Source organism: Octopus sinensis, linkage group LG27 (assembly GCF_006345805.1).
Source record: "Octopus sinensis linkage group LG27, ASM634580v1, whole genome shotgun sequence".
In the NCBI taxonomy this organism is placed as follows: domain Eukaryota; kingdom Metazoa; phylum Mollusca; class Cephalopoda; order Octopoda; family Octopodidae; genus Octopus; species Octopus sinensis.
Window position 1 is genome coordinate 12,835,831 of NC_043023.1, and position 12,530 is coordinate 12,848,360.

The window sequence follows — 12,530 nt, forward strand, 5'->3', positions numbered from 1 at the left end:
AAATCAAATGGGGATTGTAGTTAAGATACCCGTGCCGGTGACACATAAAAAGCACCATCCGAACGTGGCAGATGCTAGTGCCGCCTGACTGGCGTCCGTGTCGGTGACATGTAAAAGCACCAACCGATCGTGGCCGCTTGCTAGCCTCCTCTGGCACGTAAAAAACACCTACTACACTCATGGAGTGGTTGGCGTTAGGAAGGGCATCCAGCCATAGAAACTCTGCCAGATGAAGATTGGAGCCTGGTACAGCCATCTGGTTCGCCAGCCCTCAGTGAAATCGTCCAACTCATGCCAGCATGGAAAGCAGACGTTAAACGATGATGATGACCATAACATAGATTCTGTTTGGTTTGAACATGTTCATGTGTAGTTAAAACACAATTTTCAAAAAATGAATGACTACAGGTTATTGCTTCTCTCCTTTATGTGTCTGTTTGTGTTTAGTTGAGGCACTATTTTGAGAGAATGATTTATCACAGACTAGCACTATGCTAGTGCATGCATATACAGCTGCATTCGTGCGCACAAACACGCAAGTACTGTCCAAATCTCCGACCAATCACATACAGCTAGCTGGCATTCAATTGGTGTATCAAGTTTCGGGCATTTTGATTGGGATTTGGATAGAAAATTCACAAAAGGGTCACTTCTATTGATTTTTTTAATGGCTTTGTGGGGGTGACTGGGGAAATGTAAAGATGTGCACGACCACCCTTGGATAGTTTTGAATGACTATAAAAAGTGCGAGCCCGCTAACTGAAAAATTGTGGATTTGTATAAAGGACACGCACACATTCATTTTGCTGTTTATATATAGAGAGATATCACCGTGATATGGCTTCTCTCCTGAATGAATATGCTTGTGATTAGTGAAATGACAATTACAAGAGAATGAGTTACCACCGATACGGTTTCTCTTTCGTATGAATATATTTGTGACTAGTTAAAGCACTATTTTCAAAAAATGTTTTACCACAGATATCACAGCGATATGTTTTTTTTCCAGTATGAATTCGTTTGTGCCTTTGAAAATTTTCTAGCGGTGTTATATGAAATTGTCACCCATAATTATGACCCTAGTATCGATCTATTGCACAACAATCTCTTTTATGATTGGGGTTAGGGGGAAGGGTATCATTTTTTTCTTCACAAATGTAAATAAACCCAATCTGTTTCTTAAACGAGGGACATATTCATATGGCACAGAATGTTATTTTACCTCAATGGACGTCTTAAGGGGATACAGCCTAAGAAAGCAAGCAAAATCTGAGTGGAACCTGGAGCAGCACTCTGGCTTGACAGCACCTGTCACACTTTCCCACCCAAACCTGCAAAGAAAATGGACACTGAAGAAGAAGAAGAAGAAGAAGGAAGATGATGTTGATGATGAAAACACAACAAAGACAAAATCAATGTCACTTAAAACTTTTATTCCTTATTCCCATTCCTTTATTCACTCATAACAAATTCCTCAAAAATCCAGCACAATCCTCTTCAGAAAACAAAGTCATCTCTGTGTTGATATACTTAGATATATAAATGATATTGAAGTTGTGATTCATGAATTTCATATTGACATCCAAGAAACTGAAGTTCATAATGTCAAGCTTGAAGAGGAATAAACCCTGTCTTTTAGCAGACAAAATATTCATAATTCTTGTCATCATCATCATTTAGCGTCCGCTTTCCATGCTAGCATAGGTTGGACGGTCCAACTGGAGTCTGGGATGCAGAAGGCTGCACCTAGCCCAGTCTTATCTGGCAATGTTTCTACAGCTGGATGCCCTTCCTAATGCCAACCAGTCTGTGAGTGTAGTGGGTGCGTTTTACGTGCCACCCGCACAGGTGCCAGACGAGGCTGGCAAACGGCTACAGTCGGATGGTGCTTTTTACATGCCACCAGCACTGGTATCACAGCTACAATTTCCATTGATGTTGATTGATTTCGATTTTGATTCTGATTCTCACTTGAGTCAACAGGTCTTCACAACGAAGGTTTGTGTCCCAAGAAGGAAAGGTATGCATAAGTGGACTGGCTACATCCCATGTAGAGGCCATATATTGTGGTCTCACTTGTCCTGCTGGGTTGTAATATATTTTGATACTGATACTGTTAGACTAGTGTATGAATACTCAGATGTGTACTTAAGTGGCGTTTTTGAGAGAATGACTCACCACAAATATCACAATGATATGGTTTTTCCCCAGTATGAATACGTTTATGTTTAGGCAGGTCACTACTGTGAGAGAATGATTTACCACAGATATCACAAAGATATAGCTTCTCTCCTGTGTGGGTTCGTCTGTGATTGATTAAATTGCTATTATCAGAGAATGATTTACCACAGATAACACATTGATATGGTTTTTCCCCAGTATGAATACGTCTGTGACCAGACAAATGACTACTTCTAGAAAATGACTTACCACAAATATCACACTCATATGGTTTTTCACCTGTATGAATACGTAGGTGTCTGGTTAAAGGGCTATTTTCAGAGAATGATTCACCACAGATATCACACTGATATGGCTTCTCACCTGTATGAATACGTTTGTGCCTGTTTAACGTAGAATGCTGGGAAAATGATTTACCACAGATATCACAATGATATGTCTTCTCTCCTGTATGAACAAGTTTGTGATCAGTTAAAATGTTACTTGTAGAAAATGATTTACCACAGATATTACAATGATGTGGCTTTTCTCCTGTATGTGTACGTTTGTGTTTATTTAAGTCACCACTGGTAGAAAATGATTTACCACAGATATCACACTGATATTGTTTCTCTCCTGTATGAGTACGTTTGTGTGTAGCCAAGTTAGCACTTCGAGAAAATGATTTGCCACAGATATCACACTCATGCGGCTTTTCCCCAGTATGAATAAATTTGTGACGAGTTAAAGTGCTATTTTGAGAAAATGATTCAGTACAGATATCACACTGATATGGTTTGTCTCCAGTATGAACACGTATGTGCCTACTTAGATTACCACTTTTAGAGAATGACTTACTGCAGATATCACAGTGATATGGCTTTCTCTTTTATCAGAGATTTTTGCTTTAGTTGAATTATTCATTATAAGAGAATAATTTTGTTATACATATCACAATGATAGCATCTGTTTCATTTCTATGAATGTTTGTGTTCAAATGCATCAGAGAATAATTAAATGTTATGTTACTTTCATTGGTGATCTTGCTTAATATCTAAAACAGAAGATACAAATTGGTTAACTCTTTTGTAAAGTTACTCAAACTTAACCTGTAGGTTCATCATCATTTCTACATTCCAGATGGCAAAAAAAATGTTGCTCTTAATTCCATCATGCAGAAGAAATATTTCCCCATCGTTCGTCAAAGATTTTATTTATATAAAGAAGCTGATCTTTTGATGAATGTGCCTTATGAATATATGGTCTTCCTTTAATTGATGAAAGTCAATCAAAATATCAGACACACATCTGAATGAAGAAATTTCTTTTAAATCAACATGGTATGATATTCTGAATAGGAAAAAAATTCATTTCTATGAATAATTTGTGTTGCTATTTTCAGAGAATAATTTAATGCTATGCTTCTTTCATCTGTGATTTTGCTTAATATCTAAATCAAGAGGTGACAATTGTCTACCCCTTTGTAAAGTCATCCAAGCTTAATTAACCTGTAAAACAATCATCTCCTCTATATTCCAGACAGCAAAGACTTCAAATTGTTGCTGTTAATTCCATCGTCCAGAAGAAATATTTTGCTGTTGTTTTTCACAGATTTCCTTTATAAGATGAGTTTGATGTATTGATGAATGCTCCTTATAAATATATCATCTTCCTTTGGTTGATGGGAGCTGATAAAATATCAGAGGCACATCTAAATGAAGTAATTTCTTTCATATCAACATGATGTGATATTCTGAAATAGAAAAACAGAAGCAGTGAAGTAAAGAGAATCATTAAACGACATAGTAATTCAACATCAACACTGTCGTCCATTTAATGTCTATGTTTGCAGGGGTCAGAATCCATTGAGGCATTAAAACGTTTACAACATTCTGTATAGAGATTTCTCTATTGTTCTGCCCTAGGAAAAATTTGGTGAAGGGTTAATTAAAATTTTGAAAAAGATGGATCCAATCTACTTCAAGATTCACTACAAATATATTTGTATACACACATACACATATATGTACACACACACATATATATATACAAGTATTAAGAGAGGGACCACATGTGGTCACTCTAACGCTAGAAATAGATCCGCAAAGGGAATCCACCACTAAAGAATTGTTCCCAAGCATTAATTCAACACGCCAAGAATGTAAGCGGGCAGGACAAATGAAAAATAACGAAAAAATGGATTAACTCTATACAATTGTTTCATCGTTAATAGATTGTGTAATTTTACTTACAAATCATTTTCGAATCATCGGTAGAGTATATCAAAAACATAATTTGCTGAACCAAACGCCAAAATCCATACGAAATTGATGTTATTAATTAATATTCAATTTCTTTCACCCTTACACACACATATATGTATACATAATAATACATATATATGCATAAATACATACGTATACGTACATACATGTTTGTTTATATTCGCGAGTGCCCGTTCTGCGTATTTCATTATTTAGTATAAAATAGTTAAAAAAATAGATTAATTGTTCTAATTTTCACCGGTACTATTTAAAAAGAGTTGTCCCGGTGCGCGCACTTGCGCTAGTTAGTCGTGACTAGTCGATCCTACAACGACTACCTAGCAAAGTAAATAAAACACAAAATAATTTTTTGGCGATCCTTCGGTATAAGTACCGTGAGTGGCTTTGTTTACATTTCTGAAGATAACAGAAACCCTTTTCTCCCACCCCTAACACAACCCTTAACCATATATATGAAAAAAAAGACACTTTCTTGAAATGTATCTGGTACCTCCGGTACCTATACCGAAGTTACGCTCATTTTTTCAAACAAAGAAAATAATTTTTTTAAAACAACGTAAATAAAACAAAAGTACAAAGTAAGGAGCGACTAGTCACGACTAGCTACTGCGGATGCGCGCACCGGGACCTCTCTTCTTAAATAGTACCCTTGTAAGTGTTAGCACTTCCTTCTCTAAGCTTGGATTCGAAATCGAGTCCAAGAATCATCGGTCGTCAAACACCGATGCATGTATAGGCGCGAAATTAAGAATCCCTTTGTCCTGACATTGGTCAGGTCGGAGGTCAAAGGGAGATGATCAATCAGTTTTTGTCAGAACAAAGGGATTCTTAATTTCGCGCCTATACATGCATTGGTATTTGACGACCGATGATTCTTGGATTCGATTTCGAATCCAAGCTTAGAGAAGGAACTGCTAACTCTTACACCCTTATAAGTTTGTTTATATTCGCGAGTGCCCGCTCTCCGTATTTTATTTTTTAGTATAAAATATTTAAAAAATAGATCAATCTTTCTAATTTTCTCCATACTTTATGTATTCTGGATATATTTCCCATTTCCTAACTTTTTCTCACAAGTAAGCGTCATTATCTTGGAGAGGTGCGCGGTACTACTAGCGAACAGTGGTCCAGGTGCGCGCACTCGCGCATCCGTGCACGCTAGTATGTAGTCGATCCTACGACTTTTTAACCCTAACCTTAGTTTGTTAACAAAAATAATGTATTTACTTAGTTTTAAAGATTGTAGGATCGACTACTTACGACTAGCAAGCGCGGATACGCGAGTGCACGCACCGGGACCACTGTTCGCTAGTAGTACCTTATTATTATTGGTATTATCATCATCATTACAGCCTTAAAATAAATCTTTGTCAACTTACCGTGTTCAGATACAAACAACGAGTCAACGATCGTTAATTAAGCACCTTAATTAATTAATTAAGGAAAGTTATATCCCTTTATATGGTTATAGTTCTTCAATTTTCTATGACTGGTTCGTTTCGTTCCGGTGTCTTCTTTGTCCCATTCTGTCAACGAATTTACCTTCAAGGTAATATAGAATATATACACTCACATATTCTAATCTACGACCGTTTCCAGCGCACGAACTGGACCCCGTCGCAGACACCGAAAGAAAGAAGGCATCTTTGACTTATATCTTCCTGATGTGACGTCAGGCCGTTGCACTTCCGATCCGTTTCTGACGTCATTTTCTCTCCTGTCCAATCATTGTCCTTCCTTCACACTTCTCTCTCATCTAAAGAACAATGCTTGGATACCTTTTGGGGATCTTTTCCGTTTGACCGGCAGTTTTTTAAAATAATTTCCACGTAACTAAACACTTTAAACTTCGTATACTGGTAGAATGTGTTTATAAGACATCTTTTTCTCTTGGCTTTATTGAGAAAATTCAACGGTTTGTAAGATATTTGTTGTTGTTTTTTCTTAAATTTCTGCAATTTCAACCAATCAATGACGTCTAATGAGGTAAAAAACATTCTGTCTCGTATGAATATGTCTCTCGTTTAAGAAACAGATTGTGTTTATTTACATTTCTGAAGAAAAGATGTATTTTTTTGGTGTGAATGGCAGTTTTTTAAAATAATTCCGACGTAACCAAACACTTTTAAACTTCGTATACTGGTGAAAGTGTTTATAAAACATCTTTGTCTCTTGGCTTTATTGAGAAAATTCTATAGTTTGTAAGATATTTGGGATCTTTTCGGTTTGAACGGCAGTTTATTAAAAGAATGTCCACGTAACTAAACACTTTTAAACTTCGTATACTGGTAGAATGTGTTTATAAAACATCTGTTTCTCTTGGCTTTATTGAGAAAATTCTATAGTTTGTAAGATATTTGGGATCTTTTCGGTTTGAACGGCAGTTTTTTTTAATAATTTCCACGTGTTAGGGTTAGAAGTGGGGAGAAAAGGCTTTCTGTTATCTTCGCAAATGTAAACAAAGTCTCGTGTGTACTTATATATCGAAGCATCGCCTTATTATTTACTTTGTGTAAAAAAAAAGGATCTTTTCGGTTTGACCGGCAGTTTTTTGTAGCGGTGTCATATGAAATTGTCACCCATAATTATGACCCTAGTATCGATCTATTGCATTTCAATCTGTGTTAGGGTTAGGGGTGGGGAAAGGGCATCTTTTTTTCTTCAAAAATGTAAATAATCCCAATCTGTTTCTTAAACGAAGGACATATTCATAAGGCACATAATGTTTTTTTTTACCTTAATAGACGTCATTGATTGGTTGAAATTGCAGAAAAAGAAACAACAAATATGTTACAAACTACAGAATTTTCTCAATAAAGCCAAGGAAAAGGATGCTTTATAAATACATTCTATCTGTATACGAAGTTTAAAGTTTTTTTAGTTACCTAGAAATTTAAAAACCTGCCGTTCAAACCGAAAAGATCCCCATTATTCCCAGAGAATAGTTGGCGAACCAGATGGCAGCACCAGTCTTCATTCTGATCTGGTAGAGTTTCTACAGCTGGTTGGTGTTAGGAGGGCATCCAGCTGTAGAAACTCTGCCAGATCAGATTGGAGCCTGGTGCAGCCTCCTGGTTCGCCAGTCCTCAATCAAATCGTGCAACCCATGCTAGAATGGAAATCAGACGTTAAACGATGATGATGATGATGATCACAGTGATCTATTTTCTCTCATGTATAATTAAGTTGCTACTTTGAGAGAACCGTCAGTGGATGGAATGTAGTGTCTTGTGTTCGATATTCGAAGGTTGATTAATTCTTCCAATGACAACGGGGAGGGAAAAGATGGCGCCGTTCCCAACCTAATGCACAATTACGAAAGGAAATAGAGAAGCACTGGGATTTTTACCTTTTGACCTACAGATTTAAAAGATAATTCTTAAATCTGCAAAAAATTAGGAAGATTCATCATCATCATCATCATTTAGCGTCCGTTTTCCATGCTAGCATGGGTTGGACGGTTCAACTGGGGTCTGTGAAGCTGGAAGGCTTCATCAAGCCCAGTCAGACCTGGCAGTGTTTCTACAGCTGGATGCCCTTCCTAACGCCCACCACTCCGTGAGTGTAGTGGGTGCTTTTTACGTGCCACCCGCACAGGTGCCAGACAGAGCTGGCAAACGGCCACGAACGGATGGTGCTTTTACGTGTCACCGGCACGGGGGCCAGGCGAGGCTGGCAACGGACACAAACGGGTGGTGCTTTTACGTGCCACCGACACGGGGGCCAGACAGAGCTGGCAAACGGCCACGAACGGACGGTGCTTTTACGTGTCACCGGCACGGGTCCAGGCGAGGCTGGCAACGGACATGAACGGGTGGTACATTTACGTGCCACCGACACGGGGACTAGGCAGAGCTGGCTTACGGCCACGAACGGATGGTGCTTTTACGTGTCACCGGCACGGGGGCCAGGCGAGGCTGGCAACGGACACGAACGGGTGGTGCTTTTACGTGCCACCGACACGGGGGCCAGGTGAGGCTGGCAACGGACACGAACGGGTGGTGCTTTTACGTGCCACCGACACGGGGGCCAGACAGAGCAGGCAAACGGCCACGAACGGATGGTTCGCGTAACCACAGCTGCAATTCCCACTGATGTTGATCGACCTCAATTTGGTTCTGCTTTCTGATATATGAATTGATTTGCTTTGATTTTGATTTTGACTGTTCTCACTGGTCTTGCTAAGTCTTCCATTTCTAAAAGTATTTTATACTAACAAATAAAATATGGAGAACGGGCACTCGCGAATATAAACAGATCATGTCGTGTAGCCAGCTGTAGATGTCTCCTCAGGCTGAATTACATCAACATCTCTTATTATAAAAAGCAGATTTTATCTGCCTCCCTTTGTATCTTATAGAAATCTACAATATAGGATTTCTTCAATTACAATTTACCTTGCCTTTTTTAGAGTAGAATGCATCGGGTCGTGCCAGGTCCAGTTTTCAAAATTTCAACCCCAATTAAGCAAAATTTAGAGAAAACTCACATTGTGATGTCTAAGTCAAATGCTTTTCTTAGTGTGGCCTACACCACACGCACACACACAGTGTGCAACGAATAAAGTGAAAGTAATTCACTTTTTGTACTGAGTGACTCTTTCACTCTGCCACTTCCTCTTTACACACATAGACACGCAAATATATAAATAAAATTGTAAGCTAACGTGTGTGTGTGTGTGTGTGTGTGTGAGGGTGCGTGTGTGTGTGTGCGTGTGCGTCAGTGTGTGACAGGAAAGTTTTTTAGGACGAATATAAGACCTATATCCAAGTAGCAGAAAGATCGCCCAAAAGTGTATATAGATATTTAAATGTGTTTATATATTTATCTATACACAGATGTATGTATAATGTGTCTGTATATATTTCCATGGAGGTAACCTTTCACTCCATACAAAGTTTTTTAGGACGAGTATAAGATCTAAAGTATATACAAGTAGCAGAAAGATCGCCCAAAAGTGTATATAGATATTTAAATGTATTTATATATTCATCTATGCACAGATGTATGTATAATGTGTGTGTATATATTTCCATACACGTAACCATTCACTCTGCACAAAGTTTTTTAGGACGAAAATAAGATCTAAAGTTATCTCTAAGTAGCACAAAGATCGCCCAAAAGTGTATATAGATATATAAATGTATTTATATATTCATCTATGCACACATGTATGTATAACATGTGTGTATATATTTCCATAGAGGTAACCATTCACTCCATACAAAGTTTTTTAGGACGAAAATAAGATCTAAAGTTATCTCTAAGAAACAGAAAGATCGCCCAAAGTGTATATAGATATTTAAATGTATTTATATATTCATCTATACACACATGTATGTATAATGTGCGTGTATATATTTCCATAGAGGTAACCATTCAATCCATACAAAGTTTTTTAGGATGAAAATATTTATATATAAAAGAAAGGTTGTGTGTCTGTCTACTCCGATTTAGATTCCTAACTACTCCCACATTTTGCGATGCAGTTTAACCAAAACCGGGTATCTTATAGTCGTGATTCATATCGAGCCCTTCTGGGTATTAGCGCGTGTCTACGATGAGTCTATGATTTTACAAATAATTTACCGTCATTTTTTTCCATTTTAATGCATATTTTTTTTAAATAAACGGAAGTAACTCTCAAACTTCACACCAATATGCGTGCTCATATGTGACGTAATATCACATCAGCAGCATTTCCTCACACCCTCCTTGCACTTGGCGAAGGCAAAATACCAGGGGATGAAAATGGTAATATTGCCATCGATTCCATTTGTACCATTGTTAAGACGCCTTCTGATCTCAGAGATGCAGTGTTCCCAGATCTACAAGCTAATTATCAGAATATGGATTGGATTGGCAAAAAGGCTATACTGGCCCCGAGGAATAAAACTGTTCACCATATTAATGATGAAATGCTAAAACTCATTCCTGGGGAAGTCTATGTATATCAGTCTATCGATACAACTCCTGACCCAGAGGACGTCATCAACTATCCAATAGAGGTACTCAATTCCTTTGAGCACCCCGGACTACCACCACACTTTCTCAAACTTAAAGTTGGTGCCCCTATAATGCTCATCAGAAATTTGGTTCCCCCAAAACAATGCAATGGCACACGTTTGATTGTTAAGTCCTTATCTCCCGACGTAAGCATATATCAATATTTGCCTGAATAATCATCATAATTCAGTGCAATCATTAAAAGTACTTTCAAGCAGTTCAGCGCCGAGCAATTCTGCTAGTCTCTATATATATAAATGGCCAAACGTTTGTCTGTGTGTGCGTGTCCTTTATACAAATCCACAATTTTTCAGTTAGAGGGCTCGCACTTTCTATGGTCATTCAAAACCTTCCTAAGGTGGTCGTGCACATCTTTACATTTCCCCAGTCACCCCACAAAGCCATTAAAAAAATCAATAGAACAAGGATCTCTGAACAAATAACAATATTTATTTTTCTGTCTGTACAAGCATTACATCTCTGGACAATCAGTAGCTAGGTCGCCTTGGTGCGGAAGCAGCAGAGACAGTTTAATCACGATTGTGAAGGCATACTTCACAGATTCGCTGAAGTTATGGATCGCCTTCAGAATTCCAGCCACACGGAGCTGGTGAAGTTGCGGCCGGCTTGGTTGGAAGCAGGGGCGAAGAGAGAGAGAGGACAGCGGTCAAGCCTAGCTGATGCTGATGACTGCACATGCGCATAAGGGGCTTCCGGCAGGCTCTTACCCCTGCGCATGCGTGGATGAAAATCCTAAAATGGCCTCTGGGACCAGGCGTCACTACAAGGTTCCCCCTTGAGTGCGGGGCATGAAAATAGAAAGATTGTAGTGGCACCAGAAGTAAGATGGCTACCGATTACCCAGAAGATGTGGCACAAAATATGACAACTCAAAGAAAATGTAATCACAATATACATATAGGCGCAGGAGTGGCTGTGTGGTAAGTAGCTTGCTTACCAACCACATGGTTCCAGGTTCAGTCCCACTGCGTGGAGCCTTGGGTAATTATCTTCTACTATTGCCTCAGGCCGACCAAAGCCTTGTGAGTGGATTTGGTAGACGGAAACTGAAAGAAGCCCGTCGTATATATGTATATATATATATATATATATATATATATATATATATATGCATGTGTTTGTCCCCCAAGTACTGCTTGACAACCGATGCTGGTGTGTTTATGTCCCCGTCACTTAGCAGTTCGGCAAAAGAGACCGATAGAATAAGTACTGGGCTTTCAAAAGAATAAGTCCCGGGGTCGAGATGCTCTATAAAAGGCGGAGCTCCAGCATGGCCACAGTCAAATGACTGAAACAAGTAAAGGAGAAAGAGAAAGAGAGAATAAGCATGCACAAAGAATTTTATTTTTACAAAATGTTTAATAACAAAACATTGAAAATGTCCAGTACACAAAAGAACAGCTGTCTGTCACAGGAAACAATAGAGAATCCTCCTCATCATCTTTGATTAACATCTGTTTTCCCTGCTAGCATGGGTTGGACGGTTGACTGGGGTCTGGGAAGCCAGGAGGCTGCACCAGGTTGCAGTCTGGTCTAGCAGTGTTTCTACAGCTGGATGCCCTTCCTAAACGCCAACCACTCTGTGAGTGTAGTGGAAGCTTTTTACATGCCACCGGCACAGGGGCCAGGAGAGGCTGGCAGCGGCCACAGTCACTCGGTGCTTTTTACGAGCCAACGGCACGGAAGCAAGGCGAGGCTGCCAATGGCCACGATCGGATGGTGCTTTTTATGTGCCACCAGCATGGGAGCCAGGGGAGACTGGCAATGGCCACGATCGGATGGTGCTTTTTACGTGCCACCAGCACTGGTATCACAGCTACAATTTCCATTGATGTTGATTGATTTCGATTTTGTTTCTGATTCTCACTTGCCTCAACAGGTCTTCACAAGTTGAGTTTTGTGTCCCAAGAAGGAAAGCTATGCATAAGTGGACTGGCTACATCCCAGGTAGAGGCCATGGGTTATAGTCTCACTTGTCCTGCCGGGTTGTAATAACTTTTATATTGATATGATTACACCTGTGTATGAATACTCAGATGTGTGCTTAAGTGGCACTTT

The 12,530-nt window shown here is 39.1% G+C and overlaps 1 protein-coding gene across 1 annotated transcript; it reads right to left on the reverse strand.

Annotated features, from left to right (window-relative positions):
- Positions 1–1,972: 1,972 nt before the first annotated feature.
- Positions 1,973–2,794, reverse strand: LOC115225181 (zinc finger protein 436-like; the record flags this gene model as incomplete). Its single annotated transcript, XM_029796126.2, has 1 exon — positions 1,973–2,794. A coding segment is annotated over one exon (678 nt), but the record flags the coding sequence as incomplete, so codon positions are not given.
- Positions 2,795–12,530: the final 9,736 nt, after the last annotated feature.